Source organism: Plutella xylostella, chromosome 26, assembly GCF_932276165.1.
Source record: "Plutella xylostella chromosome 26, ilPluXylo3.1, whole genome shotgun sequence".
Taxonomy (NCBI): Eukaryota; Metazoa; Arthropoda; class Insecta; order Lepidoptera; family Plutellidae; genus Plutella; species Plutella xylostella.
In genome coordinates, this window is record NC_064006.1 from 6,518,780 (window position 1) to 6,543,032 (window position 24,253).

Genomic DNA, 24,253 nt, shown 5'->3' on the forward strand with positions numbered 1-24,253 from the left:
ACAGAGCACACGGAAAATACGCAAGCAGATGAAACCTGTCTTGTCTGTATCAAATGTCATTATGTCAGTGTCATTCAAACTATTAAAAAAAATGCGTTAGCAAGCAAATATTCAAGGGAAGCGAACGTATTTTATTCATAATACTCATAATGTCTTGTTATTTGAGTATTTAGTTGCATTTCCAAACAAATAGAGCGTAGAGTTGTATTTATAATACATTAAATTTGTATCCAAAAGTGTTTATGGCCATTTAGCAACATGCATCGTCGCAGAGGTCCCAACTTCACATATGTCAGTAGTTGTGTGAAATACATGATTTTTGTGTTAAATTTCATATTTTGGGTACGTATTTACTTTTAATATACTCAATAACTAGTCGTACAAACAATTTCCCTTCACATTTTGCACAATAGCGAAGGTGAAACCACTTTACAGCGATGTTAGTGTGATGTGTTTGTAGCTGTGTTGTTTATGTTGGTACCGTGTGAATCATTATAATCAGACGCTTCCCATTGTTTGGGGTCGGGCGGAGCTCTCCCAGGCTCTCACGTCCGATATAATTATGATCATCTGCAAATCTGAAAGTGAATTTCATAGTTACTTATCCCTACTTTAATATAACAAAGGACCTCTCTTTGTTTTGAACCCAAAAACGGAAAATTGTAGTGATTTAAGTGTCTGTATGTCAGTGACATGGAAGCTCCAATTGAATGAACTGTTAAAATAGTATTGTAGATACACAGCTGCAACCAAGGCCAAAGATATGAAAACAACCATGGTTGTAGTGATATTATAAACAATTTATTGGTTACCAAATAAATTACATTTAATCAATTAATAATGATGTATTTTTAAACTGTATTTATACATGGTGGTAACCAACCCGCACTGTCCACCAACCCACAATAGGCCAGCATGGGAGACTTGGCCTAAAACCCCTCCTTCATTGGAAGCAGACCCATACCCCAGCAGTGGGGATGTAAGGGGCTGTGATGATAGGAATAAAACTTGCCATCTTTATGAAAATCCAAGACTGAAGAACAAAAATGTTGTCTCCATCTTGTTCTTCTGAATCAACTCTAATTTAGTTCTTCTTTAGCAACTTTACTTACTTTATAGATTAATTAAACTTTCATTTAAATTTCAGTTATTTGGTGGTCTACTGATAGGGGTGGGCCTCTATGCCTTCATTGACAAATGGCAGGCCACGGGACTGATCAAGGTAAGCACACAGTGTTGGGATGAATGTGAGTTGAAGCCCCACAAGTTGTTATTATGCTCGGCTGCCATTGATGGTATATAGTCAATAATGACCACTGTGCTATTGACTTACTTTATAGACAACATCTCAATGACAAAACAATTATTAATATGAATGGTGCTTCACTTCGGCCCTTTGCTCCCCAGCAGAGATTGGAAATAACTTTTCTTAACTCTCACCTATAGTAACCAGCCTTATATCTGACCAAGTCACTTCAACTTCCTGCATCCGCAAGTGGTATTCAATAAACTTGATGACCTAATGGTGTTGTGGTTTGTGCCCTGACTGCTATGAGCAAAGGACCCAGGTTCAATCCCCTGCCAGGGCAGATATTTGTACTCAAGTCTTGATGTATCTATCTGCATTGATATATCAGCTGTTTGATACCCATATTACAGGCTCTGCCTAGCTTGGGGTCGGATGTCCACACACTCAAGACATCCCCACATAAATAAAAATTAATAAATATATATCCTCTCCACTCCCCAGCTGGACACAGTATACGATGTGATGCTGAACATCAGTCTGCTGATCGCGATCCTGGGCGGCGTGGTGTTCATCGTGAGTTTCGCCGGCTGCGTCGGCGCGCTGCGTGAGAACACGTGCCTGCTGAAGTTTGTGAGTATTGTGGTGTTTTTGGCAAAGCTTGGAGTAATTAACCGTTGTAGTGTCTAATGTTCTATTGATTTAATTATTTTACTCTTTAAATGTTCACTAGTGTTCATAAATAAATTAATGATAAAGGGGCCAGGGAAACCGGGAATAATGCATAATTATTGACAATCGTCAGCCTCAAAATATGTTTTTAATCTCTTCCATTCAAAGGTTATAAGGCCGCCATTTTAATTGTGATTTTCATACTTTATAAGTTACTTTTTTGAAAAGGAAATACCTTTTGATGCAAATAAAGAGTATTGTTATGTATTAATAGGGAATATGCAAGACGTTCAAATAAAGGTGCTGAGTGATAGTGCATTGTGTTTGTGTTTATACAAGTGCATAGTGCAAGTGTTATCTCAGTGCAAAACCACGGATTTCCTATAAATCACCACCAATAGTTTTCGGCCAATGTGCCAAAAATTATAGTCATACCCGCAATATTTTATTATTGATACTGCGTTCCAATTTTAACTATCGGGGTCGTCGGGACCCGAGTTGTGTTACAAAACTATTCTGTGTGCTTGTCACAACATCAGAATAATAACACATACTGAGTACGATAGTTGAATTTGAAACGTAGTGTTAGTAAACAAACTAAAATATGTAACGGCAGATCACCGAACTCTCCGACGACGTGCCGCTGTAAATTAACCTGTGCGAGCTGTGAGGACTTATAGTGACTGTGCGTCCGTCGTGATGGAAGACGCCAAACCGGGCGCGGAGGACGCGCCCACAATTAACATGTCGGAGCTCGCCGAAGCCATGCCGCAGCAGCAGCTACCTATTGAGGGGACATGGCAGACCGTTGTGGCGCGGAAAGTCAGCAAGAACCGTCGCGCCAATAAGCGCGCCAATAGAAATCGGCGCAAAAGGGAATCGACTGTGGGGTCGGCTGGTGCAGTGGCCGGTTCGGGTGGCAGTGCCGCTTCAGCGCGCGCGTTACCCAGTGCCGCCTCAGTGCCGGCCGCCTCCACAGTCGAGGCCCCCGGGGACAAGGGGAGTAGCGCTGCGATTACGCGCGCGGCACCCACTGTCCCGGCGACCACCACCATCCCGGCGACCACCACCGTCCCGGCGACCACCACCAACACCGCTGGACCTCGACGCCCCACTCCCAGGGGTAGCAGGGGTAAAAGGAGCAGCTATGCTGCCACCGTCGCGGCGCCGGCCGGTGGGCTTCAGTCCACTGGTGAGCGCAGGCCTGCTGATGCCGAATTAACCTCGGCTAAGCGGGTCCGCCCTGACGAGACAATCTCTCCGAGGGGTGGCGCCAAGCGCGCAAAAGTTGCTCCTGCAGCAGGTCAGGCCCCAACCTACGCCAATGTCGCGCGGACACACCTGCATGTCGCCCTCGTCACCGTGCCGGCGCGCAGCCTCACCGAGGACCAGGCCAACGACCTGAAGGTGGCCGTGCAGAAGGTCATAATTCAGCAGCTGGACGTCCCGCTGACTGAAACACCCTTCTGCCCTCTCTTCAAGGGAAAACCACACCACAGCCACGGGGCCTTGAAGATGTGGTGTGAAGACGACGAGACCCTTGCGTGGCTGAAGAAAACGGTCGAGGTGATGCCATCGCCTGTGCCTAATACCAAGCTCGCGGTCATCGGGCAGTCGGAGCTAGTGCCCAAGGTGAGAGCTGGACTGCTGGTTCCTGACACCTGCACTGACGAGCCGCTGAGCATACAAAGAACCCTGATTAGACAAAACAGGATGTACAACGTGGGGGACTGGACCCTGTACGACCGCCAGATCCACAATGGCAAGGACTCCTTCCTCAACCTCGGCATCCCCAGATCGGAGGTGCCAAGAATCATGGAGCTCGGACGGCAGATGACGTTTGCAGTGGGCAACATCTACATCCGGTTCTTCAACAACGGCGTTCTGGGCAGCCAGCCTCCCGAAGAAAGTGAGGACCCGCTACCAACAGCACCGCTGTGCACCTCCAGCCCCACACCTGTGAGTGCTGCACCAGTCGAGGCACCAACGACCCTGCCGAGCACCTCCAACGAGACGATGCCTGCTGCGACCCCCGCGGCTCTATCGTCCTGGATCGACGGTGGCGGTCATGACGAAGAATCGGATGCTGATGCGGAGTCGGTGGACAGTGATGTTCTCCGCTCGCCTCAGTAACCTCTCCGTCATTCAAACCAACCTCCAGCACAAGCAGATTGCGGCGGCTACCCTACGCAGGCAGCTGGAGGTCAACACCGGGACCATCGCCCTGATCCAGGAGCCGTGGATCAGGGGAAGCCGTATCTGCGGTCTCAGCAACATTGGGGGTAAGTTGTTTTTAAACACCTCTATTCTTAACCCACGCACGTGTATTTACATGCCCCGTTCTGTGGACGCGGTACAACTCACCCAGTTCTGCACGAAAGATTTAACAGCTGTGTTAGTTCAGAACTTGGTGGGTAACTGTAGTTCAATTGTACTAGCGTCCGCCTACATGCCTGGCGATGGAGATCCTCCACCCGGTGAGTTGGCGGACCTGGTGCATCACTGCGAGTCCAACTCCCTAGAGCTGATCATCGCTGCGGATACCAACGCGCACCATCCGCTCTGGGGCAGTGAAACTCCCAACAGAAGGGGCGAAAACCTGGTAACTTACTTATTTTCAACAAACCTTAACATTCTTAATATAGGCTCTGAACCGACGTTCGTTTCATCGCGTTACCAAACAATTGTTGACGTCACTTTTGCTACTACTGGCGTCACGGACCTAATTTCGGACTGGCATGTATCAAACGAACCATCCTGTGCCGATCATAGAAGAATATGTTTTAAACTTCAAGCGAAACCACCGCAAGTCAAACCGCGCCGTAACCCGCGGAAGACTGACCGAACTAAATACGTTCAAGCACTAACACAAAACTTTCAAACTATAAACTTTAAAGACATGTCGCAATCCACCGCGGCTATAGAAACCAATGTTTTGTCACTAACAACATGTATAACAACATCTTATGAACAAGCATGTCCACTTGCGTCTCCGCCTACTCGGCCCAGAACCTCCCACTGGTGGGGACCGGAGCTTGAGAGACTGAGACGTAAGATTAGGAAGCTGTTTAATAGGGCCAAAAACACTAGACACTATGCTGACTGGGAGCTATATAAAGAAGCTCAAAAACATTACAAAAAACGAATAAGAATCCGCCAAGGAGACTCATGGCGTCGATTCTGCGAAAACATTGAATCCAACAACGAAGCAGCTAGAGTCCGAAAAATCTTAGACTGCGGTCAAAATAAAAACCTTGGCTGCCTAAAAAAAGCCGATAAAACCTATACTAACAACGATAAAGAAACGTGCCAAGTACTCCTTGAAACGCATTTCCCAGACTGCCGCCTCGTTGATGATCTGACCTGGGATAATAGCGAGCACTCGAACCCGTCAATATCTGATTGGATAACCGCCCAAGAATTAGTAACCGTTGAAAAAATTGAATGGGCCATAAACAGCTTTCTACCTTTTAAATCAGCTGGTTTGGATGGTATATTCCCCGCGCTCCTAGTGTGGGGACAACAGGTTATCGTGCAAAGCTTAGCGAATATTTTTAAGGCTTGCTTAGCACATAACTACATTCCTAAACAGTGGAGAGAGGTGAAAGCAACCTTTATTCCTAAATCAGGAAAAAGTGACTACACGGATCCAAAGTCCTACAGACCTATTAGTTTAACGTCGTTTCTACTAAAGACCCTAGAAAGACTTTGTGACAGACACATACGAGATAATAATCTCAAACGAAAACCATTACATAACAGCCAACATGCCTATATCGCTGGCAAATCGACCGAAACAGCACTCCATAGCGTAGTGAACAAAATTGAGTGTGCGCTAACAAACAAAGAATCAACACTAGGTGCCTTTATAGACATAGAAGGGGCCTTTGATAAAACAAACTTCGATAGTATCAACATTGCCTTAACCAAATATAATGTTAATCCAACTCTACGGGGTTGGATAAATAATATGTTAAAGTTAAGAGCAGTACAACTCAACCTAAATGGGACAACCAGATGCATTGTAGCTAAAGGCTGCCCTCAAGGCGGGGTCCTTTCACCTCTACTGTGGAATCTGGTAGTTGACGACCTGCTTAGACAACTCAACAGCAGCGGCTTCTATACAGTCGGCTATGCAGATGACCTCACCATCCTCATTAGTGGGAAATTCGAGAACCTCCATTGTAGCGTTATGCAGGCCGCAATGAAGATTGTCGAGCAATGGTGCAGGGAGTATCGACTAAAAGTCAATCCCAGTAAAACAGAATTAGTCCTATTTACTAACAAGAGAAAACTCAATAACATGAGCTTGCCTACATTATTTGGTACTCAACTAACACTTTCAACCGAAGTGAAATATCTTGGCATAACGCTAGATAACAAGTTGAACTGGAACAAACATCTCGATAACAAAATAAAACAGGCTACGATCGCTTTCTGGCAGTGTAAGCGAATGTTAGGAAAAACCTGGGGCCTTAAACCAAAATTAACATTATGGCTGTACAAAGCTGTCATACGACCTACCATAACTTACGGTTCTGTAGTCTGGTGGCCCAGAACAGAACTTAGCTCAGTAAAAAACAAGCTGCAAAAGCTACAAAGGCTTGCATGTGTAGCCATCACAGGATGCATGAAATCAACACCCACGGCCGCACTTGAGGTACTTCTCGACCTTCCACCATTACATCTCGTGGTGAAACAGGAAGCAGCTGCCGCCGCTTTTAGACTAAGAGCAGCTGGCCTCTGGGCAAATAACTCAACAGCGTCACACACATCCATTATGTTGGAAGCCATAAAACATCAACCAATGATGGCAGCCATTGGTGATCGAATACCGCTTATCCATATATTTAAAAGGCACTATAACATTCAATTGCATGAAGAACCAAGAGATCAGTCCAGTATATATGAACTGAGAATTTACACTGATGGATCCAAAAAAACGTCAGGTACGGGTGCTGGTGTCCACTCCGATGACCTAAACATTCATTTTTCACTGGCACTAAGCAAATACAACACAATCTTTCAGGCTGAATGTGTTGCTATTACACGGGCCGCTAACGCAGTCAAATCTAGAAAGGTTACGAATCAACGTATTCGTATCCTATCTGATAGTGCTGCAGTTCTGCTAGCTTTGTCTAGCAAAACTATAACTTCGGGGCTAGTACTAGAGTGTCACTCAGCTCTAGAATCGCTTGCCTCACAAAACAATACCATAACCCTCCAGTGGATAAAAGGGCACAGCGGGTCGCTGGGGAACGACGCTGCTGATGAACTTGCACGAAAGGGATCTGACACTGCACCAATAGGCCCAGAGCCGATAGTACCGATCCCTTTCAACCAAATTCGCTCTTGGTTGCGTTCCCGAACGACAGAATGCCACACCAATCTCTGGAGTAACAGTGCCGAGTGCAAACAAACAAAAGCTTTTGTACCACTAATTAATACTAAACTAACACGCAAATTATTATGCTTGGACAGAGCAAACTTACGTGTCGTGATAAGTACCATAACAGGCCACTGCCGGTTAAATAAACACCTATATCGCATGAAAATCTCCACCACTCCTCTTTGCAGAAGTTGCATGGAGGAAGATGAAACAGCTTCCCATGTCTTGTTACACTGCAAAGGCGTGGAGACAATACGATCAAAAATCCTCGGATCTCCGGGGTCCCTCCGGGAAGTCATGAGCAACCTAGGTCGTCTACTGGCTTTCTGGCGTGAGCTTGGGTGGCTTAATAGCTAGTCACCCCATAGGTATTTCACGCATAATGGCCCACCTTGGAGGCTAAATGCGGAAAATCAGCTCGCCATGATAGATAGATAGATAGAAAGGTCAAATATTATTTATAATAAACTTTGTTATTTCATAACTACGCCTCCATCAATATTTTTGATTATAATTTATTTTTGAGCAAGTAAATGAAGTTGAAAAGTACAAATAAACTTCGGTAAATTCTAACTTCAGAGAAACGTCACCCATTTTCTTAGGGCGGATGTGACGTCAAAATTCTTTATATATCAATCTCAGAATAATAACTTCTTTGCGTTTACGGCGGAAGTTAAATAAATGTCAAGTGTAAACAAAGAAATGTTAATGTCACCGAGTGTTTGATGCTTGTTGTGATCAGATACGATGGATCACATAAAAATTCTTCCAATAGATTCTAGCCTCCTATAACCTCTCTACTTCTTGTTTGATATGCTTGTTTGTTTGCAAAGTTTAGGACTTTTTATATTTTTTGTTGGTAGTGTATGGGCTGCCACTAGTTGTTCTTTTGTAATGAGGCTTAAACAGCCATTCGCTAGTCAACGAGCCACTCAAATATGCTCCATATTGCAACACAATAATTTTTTTTTTTTTTTTTTTCATATTTTGTTTGCCAACATGCAATCGGTTTAATATAACCATAAGCAGTTCATTTCGTGGTTTATGATTGGCTTTGCAGGCATACCCTCCCATTGTCAGGTTGCCTTCTAATGTATTATTGGTCTATGTTATCCCAGATGTTTTTTCTTTTTAGTCTTCTGGTGGGTACATTACTGGTAAGGTCAGTGGCCAGTTTGTTTGGGTGATTTACAATCCTGTCTCGGTAGATTCTTGTAAGTTTTGCAACCTCCTCTCTCACGGTAGGCATTTTCAAATATTCATGCACCTCATCCATTCTGGTGAACCAGGGTGCATTTACAATGGCTTTGAGTACTCCGTTTTGAAATCTTTGTAGGATTTCAATATTTGTTTGGCTTGCTGTTCCCCACAGTTGAATACCGTAGGTCCACACGGGTTTCAGGACTGTTTTGTAAATTAACAATTTATTTTCAAGTGATACTCTGGATTTCCTACCCATAAGCCACTCCAGTGATCGGTATCTCTGATTTAGCTCGTCTCTTTTCTTCTGTATATGGCATTTCCAAGTTTGTTTCCTGTCTAAGTGGAAGCCCAGGTACTTTACAGTAGATTGATGGGTGAGCACTTCATTTCCAAGTTTCACTGGAGGGCAGTCTTTTTTCCTTAAGGTAAATGTGACATGATTCGACTTAGTTGCGCTAGCCTTTATTCGCCAATCTCTCATCCATTTATTTACTTTATCTAAATGGCTCTGTAACATTTCAGATGCCAGATTGTGATTTTCATCGGAAGCAAGAACAGCGGTATCGTCTGCGAAGGTAGCGGTCATCACATTGTCTGATTCAGGCACATCAGCAGTATAGAGTAGGTACAGCGACGGTCCCAGCACTGAGCCCTGAGGAACTCCTGCATTGATCTCTAGAACTCTGAGACTGAGTCATTAATCTTGACATAAAATATGCGATGTTCTAAATATGACTTTAGTAGTAGGTACAAGTTGTGGGGCAGTGACTTTTTCAACTTGTAGAGCAGGCCATTATGCCATACCTTGTCAAAGGCTTGTTGCACATCCAAAAATACTCCTGAGCAGTACTTCTTACATTCCAGAGCTTCCCTAATGTGTTCGCAGACCCTGTGTACTTGTTCAACAGTGGCATGGTTTTTTCTAAACCCAAACTGGTGGTCAGGGATAGTACTGGCGTCTTTTAGGCTTTGATTTAATCGAGCACTGATTATTTTTTCTAGTACTTTCGATAGCACTGGTAGCAAGCTGATTGGCCGGTACGAGGAAGTCAGATGCGGAGGTTTCCCAGGTTTAGGTACCATTTTTATCTGGGAAACTTTCCATACACGAGGAAAGTATGACATTCTTAATATAGCATTGAACAGTGTGGTTATGAATACTATTGCCTTTTTAGGAAGTTGTTTTAGTATCTCTGCTGTTATTAGATCAAATCCTGGTGCCTTTTTTAGTTCCAGTAGTTTTATTGTATTCCGGACCTCTGTCGGTGTGCAGTTTTGTAAGGGTAGACTGAGTTGTAGGTCAGATTCAAGAAACTTTCTAACTTCTTCATCTAATGTCTCTGTTCCCATGCTGCTGTTCGGTTGGAACACATCACTTAGAAATAAGCCATAGGCTTCAGCTCTTTCTGGGTCCGTTTTTGCCCACTCGCCACGATCCGTTTTTAGGGGATGTTGAGCCAGTTGTGGTTTGTTTCGTGATTTGACAGTTTGCCACAGGGAGTTTTCAACTTTTGCTGGAGTTTTGGCTGTCAAGTTTTCTAAGCGCTGTTGCAATGTGTCATTTTCAATTTCCACAAGAAACCTTTTGAGGCTTGCAGCTGACTTGTTGTATTCCCGTTTATCTGCTGGATGCCGGCTATTCTGCCAAATGCGTCGAAGTCTACGTTTTTCTAAAACTCTCTCCTTTACAATAAACGGAAGATTGGAGTGTGATTTATTGTTAGATGATTTCTTCTGGGATGGAGTACTTGCCCATGCTGCTCTTTGAATGGATGTTATGATGTGTTCGGTGGCAGTATCTATATCATCTTCACTTTTCAGACAAAGTTTGAGATTTAAGTTTTCATTAAGATGTCTCCTGAAGTTTTCCCAATCTGTGTGATTGTTGCACAGGTACGGATTGACGGGACGTTCAATAATGGTATAGCTCAGAGTCGCTATGACTGGTGTATGATCCGAGGATGAGTCATGGCAGCTTTCTACTGACAGAAAGTGAGTCTGCACGCCTTTGTAGATGAAGAAGTCCAACAGATCTGGGAGTTTTTGTGGGTCAGTGGGCCAGTATGTTGGTTCACAAGTTGTCAGGGCATTAAGCTTGTGGTAGTCCATACTCTTTTTTAAGTTGCGTCCTCGTGTTGTGGTGAGGCGTGATCCCCATTGTAGATTCTTTGCATTCCAGTCCCCTCCGACAATAAATCTATGACCAAGTGACTCGAAGAATCTATTGAAATCCTCCTCTGTAGTCTCCGGATTCCTCTTTTGTTTTGGCGAGCAGTAGATGGATGTTATTGTGATTGGACTCTGTTTATCATGTATCATTATTGAAGTTGCCTGAATTTTTGTTGATCTATACTCTGGGAGTAATTGGTGCTGAAGAGTATTTTTTATAATAATTGCAGTGCCTGCATGAGAGGTGTTATCAGGGTGGTACGTAGCATAGGTACTATACCCCTCCAAATTAAAAGATGTTTTTTCTGTTAAGTGAGCTTCAGATATAAGAAGTATATCAAGTTTTTGAATATTAAGGGCCCGTACAGGGTGACGTGCCGCGCCAATTTTGGGTTTTCAATGCTCTTCACACAGCACACGCAGTGACACGCACACATGTAAGTTTGCACAGTGGGTCGATAAACTTTTACTCGCCAACTTTATTGACAATTATGTTCAAGTACATTTTAGGTGATTTTAGGGTAAGTAAGTATAATTCTTACTTACACTGGTAGGCACCAGGAAAGAGTAGAAATTAATAGGGGTGCCACTTTACTCTATACTCGGAACCCGATTAGCTTTCTCAAACAAATGTGGTATTTACTTGTAGAAAGGTAACTAAAAGTATTAAAGTGTAGATAATAAGTTTCGGGCATCCTCCAGCCAACTGAACCCCGTCGACAAAGCAAAGTAAATACATAGTGTCGCAAAAGGGCTATGCTAAGCCAAAAGGGGATGACTCAAGGGGTCATTCTGAACAACTTTTGTTCTACGAGATTTGCAAATTCGCGAAAAAAAATATTCGTTTTCCATGGTAAAAAGTCACATGTCCAACAAAGTTTCTATGAAAAAGGTTTTTTTTTGTTAATTTCCAAAACTCGTAGAGCAAAAGTTCAGAATGACCCCCTGTCTTACTCCTTTTTACCCTACTGCCGAAGGAGGAGGGTAATGTTTTTTGATTGTATGTATGTATATATGTATGTTTGTCTGTTTCTTTGTTCCCTCCTGTAGCCTAAACGGCTTGATAGATTTTGATGTATGAGGTATTGTTAGAAGCGTATTGATGGCGCGATGGCTATAGGCTATGTGACGTTCCATTAAAATGTACATAGCGCCCTCTTGAGGACATAACGTGATGATCGAAAAAATAATTATTCAACTTTGCCGTGTAAGGTATCAAATGAAAGGACTTGATTTTCACATTACAAAAATATGCATATTGAAGGTATTTAAATAACAACACCAAAATTATTGAAATAAAAAATGATCATGAACTACCTACCGACGTAAAATTTCATAAAATAAAAACAACTAAAAAGTTACAAATAAAAAAATACAATTATAAAAAACTAAAAACCTGACTGTACGTTAAAAACATGAAAACGAGTCCCAATGTTAATGGAAAGTATCGCAGGCGGGGACCAACTTGACCGCCACTCAAGGCCGTTTTCTAAGTAACATTCAGCTAAATGGTGAACCCTCTGCTGGTATAATTTGTTTATATACCGCTTTTTCAATACCTGTAAGTACGGTGGCCTGCGCCTAAAAGTATACAGGCGGAGATTTTAAAATAGCGATCTCAAGCTCACATGCTGCTCAAGCACATCCACATAAACACCACTGCTACACACATCACTCACAACACGTCCCCGGATTTATAACAGATGTAGCAGGTCCCTTCATCATCAGGGATCGCTATTTTAAAAACTCCGCCTGTATACTTTTAGGCGCAGGCCACCGTACATTTTTTGGCAGCATAATATTTTTACTTAATTTTAGGGTTTCGAACGTCAAAAGAAAAAAAGCAACCGTTATAGGATCTCTTTGTTGTCCGTCTGTCTGACTGACTGTCTGTCACCGCCCTTTTTCTCAGAAACGGGTAAAGATATCAAGCTTATATTTCGCATAGATGGGGAGTACCCCAAAAAAAATATTATGGTACTCCCTGTCCCACACAAGTAAATTGGGGCTTATATTTTTTCCAGTTATTTTGATGTGTATCCTTTTTTTTTCTTTGTTGTTTTGTATAAGTATGTGTTTCTTTTCTTTAAATCTGTATTTTTTTTGTTGTTGCTGTCTATGTGTCGAAAAAATGTATCTTTATCTTCAAATCACGCCATCTATCGTTTGTTTTTTTTGTGGCTACTGTCTATAGAAGAAATTCCGTCATTGACAATTTTACGTTACGAATTTATTTTTATTTATTTTATTTTTATTTTTACATTTTCGTGGAGAATCAACAGCATTTTGTTAATAAATAATTATTACTTATGAACACATAACAACTTGATGCCATTAACAGAATGAACTTAGTAAACCCAGTAAACCTAACACATCCAGAGGAAAAACAAAATCTCTTTCTCTCTCTCTGAAAAACATACTTAATAGCCCAAACTCGATGCTTTTAGCTATTAACATCTTTGAAATAAAATTGAGCCACCACCGTGTTACTGCCCTCATCAGATCCTCACGAGACCATACCTCAACCAGCACCAAGAGACTGTATTTTTGATCCCTAACCTAATGTTCGTGCGTATTGTCATCACTTAGATCCATTCGCTATATTCCTGCTCCTCATCAGACCTTTACGAGACTGTAATATCACGAGAATATTGCACACTATCTAATTTAATTTAATGTATTGAATATACTGGAAGAATTATGCTTCCTCAATTTCAAATCAAATTATGTTGGTGTCATAAAAGTTGAAAAAGTGCAATGACAACCAATGTGCAGTGATTTTGTATCTGTACACGATAAGATCGCGAGCTGTCAGTGCTGCCTAAACCGACGTGACCCTTCTTTGGAGGCCAGCGGCCAACTGAGTCAAACGTCACTTGTGTTTATGATTTTATAACACAGAAAGCCGCCATAGATATTTGTATGAAGATTTGAGGGAAAAAAATTGCTCAAGTTTGGGATTAATTTACACAAAATAAGTGTGTGTTTATTAAAAAACAAGGTATTTAGCGCCTAGTCCAAGCCTTTAACTTTATAATATGATAAAAATCATATGAAAATTCTTTATAATTACGACACAGTTGTTACAATACGGGAGTGTGATTGCCTGGTTTTTCTTGATATTCTGAAATTAATTTACAGTTATCCATAATCATTTACTTAAATTCGAATGATTCAGCACCTAGCTAGACTCTTCAACTACCTGTGTGATTTTTTTCAAGGCTGTAGAGCATCATTTACTACATAATTCTATGACAATGCCAACCCTCGATTCCCTATTGCAGACCCTTGAGTAATATTTTAACTTCTTGTTTTTTACCAATCAGTCCGTTCACATTCCAAGTTGCAACTCGTAGGGCCATATTATTTGACTAACTTGTTCACGATGGTTGTCAAGAGTCCCATTAAGGTACTCATGTGATCAATAAGGCGATCTAGTTTCTTTGTTTGTTCTGAAAGTATTGTTTCAAGGCTGCCTGTTGCTCCCGCTGTAGCTTGGGCATACGTTTTGTTTCCCAGATTTGGTGTGTATTCGTATGTGCCTGATTTTGGTTCCTCGGGGTTCTTACTTTCTTGTTGTTTTGGCTTGGCTGATTTGTTGTTTGGTCTAGACCCAAATTTCCTCTTCTCAATTTCTTTAAAAACTCTGCATCCTCTGTAGTTGGCAGCATGATCTTCTAGGCACAGGGCGCACTTGGCTGGTTCTTGTCTGTCCTTTTTAGGACAGTCCGCTGTGTTGTGGCTTTCAGCACACTTCACACACCTGTATGGCCGCATACAGTAGTTCTTGGTGTGACCATATTGTTGGCATCTCTTGCATTGGGGGATTGTGTTTTTCCGTATTGGATCTTCTATTTTGACACTTGTGTGATAGATATATTTAATATTTTTTACTTCACTATTATTGGGCCCAGGTTCTAGGTTAACAAACCAGGTTGACAGTGGTGTCTTAGTGGATCCATGACGTGCATTTATGATTTCCCCTTTAACTGTGTTTCCGGTTTCCTCTATGACGTCTTTTATGGCTTGAATAGGTGTTGAATGGTGAAGGTTTTTTATGACAATCCTACACGGTCTCTCACTTTTTGGTACAAAGGTGTGACCAATCAGTTGTTTTTCACGAACCACTGCCATTACCTTTTTGTATGCATCCATATTTTCAGTAGAAACTCTCATTTGATTTTTGGTGACAATCTTGAATGAGTATTGCGTTTTATCTAATACCACTTCAATGGTTTCTTTCAGTTTTGTTACATTTTTAATGCCATATAGCATAATTGGTGGCGGCTTAAGCGTTTTCGACGTAACTTCAACTTGAGGAGCATCATCAACATTGAGTGCAGAGTATCTATTGTGAGATTGTAGATCCTGCTTTTCTGGTGACGGTGTACTTAGTCTCTTCCTTTTGTACCTATTTTGATGTTGACGGAGTATTGGGATTGTTTGCCAGTCATTTTCATCCTCACTATTTTGATTCTGGGGATCGAGATTAATTTTGGCTGATCCCGAGCTTTTCAGCAGTTTGCCTGCGGCATCTTTTGGGTTTTCACCAGTAGCTTTGACTTTCTCAGAGGCCTGGACAGCCACCTCCGAGAAAGAATCTACCATATGGGAGGTAATTTTATGCAATGGCAACACTAATACATTGACATGTCATTTTGACAGCTGATTTTTGAACGCACTCTCCTGACAATGGTAAATAAATGAGGGTAGAAAAATAAATTAGGCCTTTCAAGTGACTATCGCGAATTTTGTTTGCACTATTTTGGTTGAAATACGGCAAATCCCACGCAGATAACACTTTCACAAATGTCCAAAGTATTTGTCTACACTTTTTTGTTGGTTTAAGATCACAATATCACTGTTTGCACACAAAACTGAATTTAACTTCAAGAGCAGGTTATTGTTTGCTTGACAGTTGACAGTTCTGCAAACTAAAATTAAATTTGTATTGTAAGTATTATGACATGAACATGACACAAGTTACTCTTTCTACTTTTAGGTTATAATGGCAGTCGTTAGTATATTTCAAAAGTTGTTATTTTTTTCGAAATTAAGTTATGGAAGAATTCTCGTAATCAGAAGAACTGGACACATTAAATTTATTACGCAGTATGAACGAGTAAACTGTGGCCAGCTGCGGAAAAGTTTTTATTATAAATAAAAGATAATATGTATGTTATACGTTATTATTTTTGTAGAATTAAATTCGAGGATAATCATGTAGCATGTGAAAGAAAACATCGTGAGGAAACCTCAATATTTAGATTAAGCACATTTAGATATGTGAACCCACCAATCCGCAGTGGACCAGCGTGGTGGGAAATGGTCCAAGCTTAGGAAGGGGGTTTAGACCTTTGAGATATGCACAATGGTTCCATTCAAGAGAGCCAGGTGCAGGTTCTTACACCCCCACAGATAATAGAATAGAATGACCCACTAACCCTAGCCTCTCTTACTGAGAACCAAAGTTACAGTAAGTACTTACATAACTACAATACAAATATTACTTTATATTCATATTGCCATAATAGCGTAATATTGTGTACAAAAGTCCTCAGGTGTGCGCGCTCCCATTTCAAAAGAGCTACTAGTAGCTATTTACGTGCTACCATTACCAAACAGCCACTGGTCACACTTTATTAGGTACCATTACAAAACAGCCACTGATCACACTTTATACACTTCCTTTTTCGTTTGTTACCATGACAACATTGGTTTGTTAAAATACAAAAGTACTCTGTGATTACTTGATTAGGTAAAAAATCTATGCCGACTGATGGGACTCATTATTCTGAGAATTAAAATTAAAAGATTATGACGTCACACCATTCCTGACGGGAATTTCAAAGTGGTCGTGATGGTTGTAATTTTTTGACTTTCTTTAAAATACCTTAATTTACTTATTTTGGCGTTGAATTTTTTTTTACTATAATAAAGTGATGTAAAACTATCCAATAAAAGTATTAAAAAAATTTATGCATATTCCCTATTGGTGACTCCGACGTGACACGCACTTCCTTTGCCCCTTAGCCTACTCATTCAGCCTCTAAAATAATGACCCTGACATGGTATATACTCTTCCTTTGCCCCGCAGTCTATGCTCTGTCGACCTGTTGTTCTCAATCTGGTGACCCCGACATGATACACACTTTTTTTCTTCACAGTACTCTCTCTGCCTGCTCATCCTATTCCTGGTGGAGATGGGCGCGGCGGTGTGCGGCTTCGTGTTCCCGCGCTCGCTGCACGGGCTGCTCGAGCTCAGCTTCACGGAGCGAGTGGTGCACAAGTATAGAGATGATCCCGACTTGCAGAACTTTATTGATTTTGCTCAGAGTGACGTGAGTACTCAATCCATTAGAGCCCACGCTTTTTGTAGCGCTGCTGTCGCGATGCTGTAGCGCGTTGGCATTGCTTCTGTAGCGCGTTGCAAATGCGATTAACACTCGTTAGTAGCGAAGCTGTCAGCGAATAGCTGGTGCCTCGTTTGCGAGTCATATCTGCATCCGCGAGGATTACAGTCGTGAGCATACCCCAGTTAACATAAGTTAGGTAAGTACGCCATTCTCTCTCTGCCTGCTAATATATTTTTTTGACACTTTTTTGACAGATTTCACTTTTTGACAGGTGTCACCTTTTTAGATTTAGTTAGTTAGGTAAGGTTTGGTTATTATTCCTGGTGGAGATGGGCGCGGCGGTGTGCGGCTTCGTGTTCCCGCGCTCGCTGCACGGGCTGCTCGAGCTCAGCTTCACGGAGCGAGTGGTGCACAAGTATAGAGATGATCCCGACTTGCAGAACTTTATTGATTTTGCTCAGAGTGACGTGAGTACTCCACTAATGGTTAATTCAACAGATGAGAGTCGTGAGCATAAATATTGTATGTATGTAATTGAACATGCCAGTTAACATAAGAACGCAATTTTTGTTCACATTTCATTCACACAGACTATAATCCCTAAAGGGATATTAATTAGTGTTGCCCAAATTCAGTCTTGGTCTTGCAGTCTTGGTCTTGTTCTTGCGTTTTTGCAAGACCAAGACCAAGAACAAGACCGCGTATTTTTAGCAAGACCAAGACCAAGACTGACCGTGCAAGACTTGAGCAAGAACAAGACATAGCCTGCAAGACTCTTGCGTCTTGCAGAGCGCTATTTCACTGAGTAGTTAGGTGTAACAGTTCGGTGTATAGGTAAGTACGCTTAGGAATTCTATGAGATGCAAAAAACTGTATCAAAGAAAATGAAAAACTGGACCTATGCGCATTACGACTAATACCATAAACATAGCGAATAAAAAAATATCTATTAAAATCAAAAAGTAAACTTTAATAAATAGTAATAGACTAATAGGTAATTGCAAGACTTGCAAGACTCTTGCTGCAAGACCAAGACCAAGACCAAGACTGGGAGCGCAAGACCAAGACCAAGACCAAGACCAGGTGTATTGGCGCAAGACCAAGACCAAGACCAAGACCAGGTGTATTGGCGCAAGACCAAGACCAAGACTGGCTAAGTCTCGTCTTGTTCTTGCATTTGGGCAACACTAATATTAATATTATTAATAGGTGACTCAGTGATAAAGATTAACACTGTTATTCTACAGGGTGTTGCAAAAAGGGTATATCAAGCCGAAACCAGCATGTGCAGCATGTTATATCTAAGCCCGGGAAAGAAGTCAGAATCTCAAAATACGTTACCGTTTTTGAGTAATTAACGTCCAAAGTTTTACTCGAAAACTGGGTACCAACAACCCTATCGTGACACAGTGACCTACATATCAACGAGTGTCAACGACCTTATAAAATCACGTACCTATGGAAACCGATCCGTTCATTTTTAAATATTTTATTCTTTAAGCCCGCGCTACACTCGCGCCGCGAAAGCGTAAATTGTGAGTTCACGCCGGTATTTATTTTTACTTGTCTCTAATATTACGTAAATAATAGACAGTGAAAAAAAAGACTTAGTGAAACTATTTCTGTTTATTTAATTGGGTTATGAAATCCGACGAAATAAAAATGCCGGAAACGGGAACGGGTCTTCGACTTACTGGTTACTGGCAACATGTAGTAGTAGTTTATTTTCTCTATTGGCAACAAGGCAACAATATGGCAACGGGTGGAAAAATTGCATTCTGCTTTTTTATGTTTACTAAATAATATTACTAGTAACTAATTTGGAAGTTCATAGGAATAATTATAATCGAGATTCAGTGCGGATTTAAACTTTAGCATAATTAAACCGAAACACTTGGAACTTACACAAGTCTGACCGATTTAACCTTTTTCTCGTGGTTCAAGTGTTTTGTTGTTTTTCGTGTTAAGTATTACTTCAAAACAGTTAGTATTGTGAAAGTGGAATGTGATTAATGTGATTATTTGAGGCTGCGGTGGTTCATCAGATGTCTGTGAAGAGTTGAAGATGTAGTGTTGTGTTTGTTGTGGAAAAGGATTGTTGTGAAAATGGATTAAACTTTGGAATTAACTAGGTATGTTTTTCTTTGATTGTATCCCAAGAATGTTCTTGTTGCAATGTTTCAAAACTAGGGAGGTATAACGTACAAATTCCAAACATACTCTTGTGTTTCTAATCAGTAATATTTCTAATTTGCGGCCTCCGATTTATCATATGTTTTTGAGGTTATGTTATTGTTTACAATAAACACGTCAGCTTTTGACGTAATGATATTAGAACGTAGGGTTGCCAAAAACGATACAGACTAAAATATGGATTAAATTTTGTATGGGACGATAAAAATGTCGTGCGCCCGATTCCAACATCGAAAACGTTATCTCCGGGATAAGTTGTGTGGACCCTTTTCGGCTTAATATACCAATTTTGCAACACCCTGTATAAAAAGTTATTGAACGAATTGAATATTTTTTTTATGAATACCAGGGTTACTTAACACACTACATACTAGTGATGTAACGAATGTGTGTTTTTGGACATTCGCGAATGCGAATGCGAATGCGAATATCTGAAATCGACATTCGCGAATGCGAATGCGAATGCGAATATTCAGTTTGTGTTCAAATTTGGCGTTATTTGTATGATTTGGTGGCAGTCTCGTACTGAACGAGGGACGTTCCGTTCTAGGCGCATTCCGAATCTGACTAAACAATACTAGACGCATTTAAAAAAATAACTTTATTTAGCTCCGTAAGCGTTACTGTTAGGTTACGTGTTGTAACTGTTAGGGTCAATTCACACGTACCACAACCACACCACGTCGCAGCGACATAATGTGGTCAAGCTGTGGTTACGTGTGAATAGTGTGACAGTGGCTTTTTGCCGTTGCGTTGTGGCAGCGACAAAATGTCGATGTGGTTGTGTTGTCGCTGTCGTTGCGGTGTGGTAACCACGTGGTCGTATGCATTTAATAGGGAGAGGAGGTGGCCGCGGTGCCGCCGCCGCGTGGCGGCGTTGCCGACGCGATGTGGTCGTATTACACAGGTGGTCGATGACAACGGCAAAATGTGGCACGTGTGAATTGGATTATTCATTTTCAATACAAAATATACGCCCGACCACACGGCGTGGTTGTGGTACGTCTGAATTGACCCTAACAGTTACAACACGTTGCAACTGAGTGCCGTTTCTGAGGACGATTTACACGAAACATTTAAACGTAGGTATTTAAATGTATGGCTGTCTTACTCTGACATTATACTGTCAAAATACGCTTTTTGTTTGTTTATTTACACTCACGGGCAATGAAAAAGATCCATTAAGAAAAACACCAAATTACCTCTAAGCGCAAAAGAAATGCTTAGTGACGACTTCTGCAATTTTTAAGTTTATTTAACGACGCATCAGAATATTACCAACTAAAAACGTTAATATTTTATTAAATTTTTCTATTTAATGTTTAAAAAAATAAGGGGTATTTGGTGTCTGTATTTTTTAAGTGGAACTGTTTCTTTGCACGTGAATGTATGTTAAGGTCTTATGGAACTACAAGGTCGACCAATAGAAGTCATCAGATGTTGATTGGCTCTCATTTTTTTCTAAATGAAAAACTTGGATTCTGTTTTTTGATTGTGTTTTTTGAACCTTTACAATTTTATTGGTAAAGTCTAGAAGATGATATCGGCCAAATGGGCGCCGTCACAGTTGATTGCCATACGGGCTCCTTTTATGGCATTTCTCATCACTCCAGCGAGAACTTTGGGCGAGAGATTCTCATACTCGTGTCGAATGTTGTCCTTAAGGGCTTCCAGAAACACGGGCTTATTCACATAAACACAGGTCTTTAAAAAAAACCCAAAAAACCGTTTGAAACGGCAAAATCGGGCGATTTTGCAGGGTAAAATGACAGATAAAACGAAAAAAAGGCGTCCCGAAAACTGAATAAAAACCCATACACAATTATTCCGCGATTTTAGGGAATATACATATATATATAATATATCACTCCATGGCTTCTGAATTTGTATTCTGCATTTGTCTAGTCCACCAATATCAAAACAAATTTGAAATTGGCGGCCAACTGAGATCAACTTCCTTGATTACTTTTGGCCCATCTTGTATTAACTATTTCTAAAGTTTCATTACCCAAATAAATAAATGCCAAATGATAAAGTAAGACTGGTAAAGTGATTAAGAGGGTAACTTGTAATATGTAAAAGGTTATAGACGAATGGATTTTGATTTTATTAACCTACCATTATTTTAAAATACTTTTTTCTAATAAGTACTAATATTCGCAAAACATTCGCACAAAATTTTGCGAATGCGAATGCGAATGCGAATATCCAAAAATATGCGAATATTCGCGAATGCGAATGCGAATGCGAATATTCGTTACATCACTACTACATACACCAGTAACACGGCAAGATTACATTAGATAATGATAAACACACGACATTATATTAAAACAAACAGACCAAAATCTGCTATGATATACATTAACAACACGTGTCTTACCCCAACCCTACACCAACCACAAAATTGCCATCAAATTCCTAAAAAACTATGCTCTCCTTCCCCAGTTCCACTGCTGCGGCCTAACCTCGGACGGCTACATGGACTGGTCCAAGAACGAGTACTTCAACTGCTCCTCTCCCTCCGTGGAACGCTGTGGAGTGCCGTTCTCCTGCTGCATCAACGCCACAGACATATCTTCAGGGTTGGTCAACATTATGTGCGGGTATGGGGTGCAGAATTATCCGGTAAGTGTCTGATTTTGTTACTAGTATTTCTGCCATGTTTTTGTGGGGATTCCGAGATGAGACAAAAGATTTAGAATGTGCAATCCGTTTCCCAAAAAAAAAAAAGCGAAATGGCTAGCACGGGGCGCATTTGAGACGTGACAAAATTTCTTCGTCGCACCCGCTCTTGTCTTTTTCTATTTCTCCAAATTAATTTTATCTGAGCGTCGAAAAATCAGCTAGCCTGTTCGTTGAGCTAACTAGAAATGCCAATGGAAAAAAGTCATAACACTCATTAACATTTCTTTTCAAACCGCTTATCGCCAGTGTGATAACGCAATTAGATTCGTTTAGCGCCTGAAAAAATAAATTATAGTTATCGCAAACGATAAAGAGTATTCTCACTGTATACATTTCCTCTACATAGAGTTGTAGGTATGAATGAAACAAAAATATGACTGACTCAGTTGATGAGTGAAACTTTGTAAACTTGCTAGCTTTTTATCGGTAGTCACCACTATTGTTTATTTTAAATCCATAAGCCCCTTATCGTACCAATACTAATAACTGCACCCCTCAAAGAAGATAGACACAATATTTATTACATAACTTATTATAGTAAAACATAAGTATGTAACAAAAATGGCAGTCTTATCCTTTAGAAGACTTAACTAAACCATATTAATCCTCAATTGTTTATTTTAGAGCTTTTCCATCTGAAATACAGGAAAAACTGTTATGTCCTAGTTCAGATCGTCATTTTAAACTACCTTCAGCATTAAGGGCGTCTTGCACAACAAAGTTAAATAAAATTAAATCTATGACCTCCTGCTCTGACATTATACTGTCAGAGCAAGAGACAAACTATTTAATTTTATTTAACTTTGTTGTGCAATTCGCCCTAAGAGTTGACCTATTATTGTAAATCACATTTAGCATTAAGGATTTTCTGAATAAATATTCTATTCTATAATTCCAGGTGGCCGAAGCGTCAAAGCGCATCTGGACATCGGGCTGCATAGAAATAGTCCGCTCCTGGGCAGAGCGCAATCTCTACACCATAGCTTCAGTGGCTCTAGGAGTCGCTTTGTCCCAGCTGTTCGTGATATACCTGGCCAAGACTCTGGAAGGGCAGATAGAGCTGCAGAAGTCTCGATGGCAAACTTGAGGTACACTAGTAGTGGCGTACAGGAGGGCGGGGTGTGTGAATGTTTTGATTTAGGGACGCTGGTTTGGGTGTGCTTTCGTAGTTTTCGTGGTTCTGTTCTGTTGGATTTATCGGATTTGCTGTTTCGGTTTTTGGGCGACGTTTTATAGAAACTATAATAACAGCCCTTGCTATTGGGTGGGGGTTAAAATGATTCGGAAAAAATTATTACCTGACTGTTTCTGAATTATTTCTACAGTAAATAACAGATTATGTATACTTGAAATTATTGGTGGTTTTTAAAATGCTGAAAGATGTATAAAACTATGAATTCCAGTGTTTAACAAAACCAGTGAATCAACAGTGCAACAACAGTGCCATTTTGTAATTGTAACGCATTTATTTTATTTTATTTACTTTGTAGAAGAAACGGAAGTCTACGAATGCATACCCAAGTGCGTGTAAAATAAGCGATAGAAAACACATCATTGTATTGAATTTAGTAAAAATTGAGTTCCCTATTTATTGTGGAGCTAATAACAGCTTGAGGAAATATGCTATAGAATATTTGAAAATTAAGATCCAACAGTCACCACAATATCTCTAATCTCCTTAAAAATAATAAGGTCATTATACAAGTAATGCTGTAAAGTCAAAGTCAAAGTCAAATTTTTTTATTCATCGTACAAATATAAAATTTTCTGATGAACGTCAATTTTTACAAATTACTCTCCGTTCGGATAAGGGGGGGCTCTTCAATTCAATACAGGATGTTGTTGCTTTTATTCTCTATACCCTAAAGTTATATGTGTGTTGTAAATGTATGTAAAAATGGACAGTCCTGTATTCTGTACGCCACTCTAAGCGTTATCTTATAGTGGACTTAAGTGTTATAGTGATAAGCTTCTAAATGCCTTGAACGATTTCTCTCTCAACAGTGTTTTGCGTTATGTAAAATTATTAAATAAGAATTCTCGCAAAAGTATTGCAACTTTTAGGAACTTGTTTTATCAGATATTAGGTAGATATCATGGTATACAGGTTGTCACTCTTTTGCAATTTTCCAAAGAACAAAGGTTTCCTAAAGTAACTGTACCACCATCTTACGGGATTACTTTAACTTATGGGACAACCTGTATAGTGATTATTTTCAATAAATACATAATATGCTGTGTTTGTTGTCTTTATTCGGTCTTCTAGAAAAGTAAAAAAAAAGGTTTATTAATTATTACCATTTCATTAAAACTAACTAAAACTATTACCAGTAAGAT

At 40.5% G+C, this 24,253-nt stretch overlaps 2 protein-coding genes across 3 annotated transcripts; both read left to right on the forward strand.

Moving 5' to 3' along the window:
* The first annotated feature begins 57 nt into the window (after positions 1-57).
* Positions 58-23,144, forward strand: LOC105385321 (tetraspanin-33). Of its 2 annotated transcripts, XM_048630501.1 has the most exons (7): positions 58-342; positions 1,148-1,222; positions 1,751-1,879; positions 16,847-16,876; positions 17,359-17,502; positions 21,677-21,856; positions 22,815-23,144. In XM_048630501.1, the coding sequence occupies exons 1-7, from the start codon at positions 259-261 to the stop codon at positions 23,001-23,003; spliced, it is 831 nt and encodes a 276-aa protein (XP_048486458.1). In that variant the 5' UTR covers positions 58-258; the 3' UTR covers positions 23,004-23,144. The 2 variants fall into 2 exon arrangements, with proteins under 2 accessions (XP_048486458.1, XP_037967583.1); XM_038111655.2 differs by lacking the exon at positions 17,359-17,502 and having other exon boundaries at positions 60-342; positions 16,847-17,020.
* Positions 2,222-6,959, forward strand: LOC125490646. The gene has a single exon (XM_048630500.1). The coding sequence runs from the start codon at positions 2,618-2,620 to the stop codon at positions 4,049-4,051; it is 1,434 nt and encodes a 477-aa protein (XP_048486457.1). The 5' UTR covers positions 2,222-2,617; the 3' UTR covers positions 4,052-6,959.
* Positions 23,145-24,253: the final 1,109 nt, after the last annotated feature.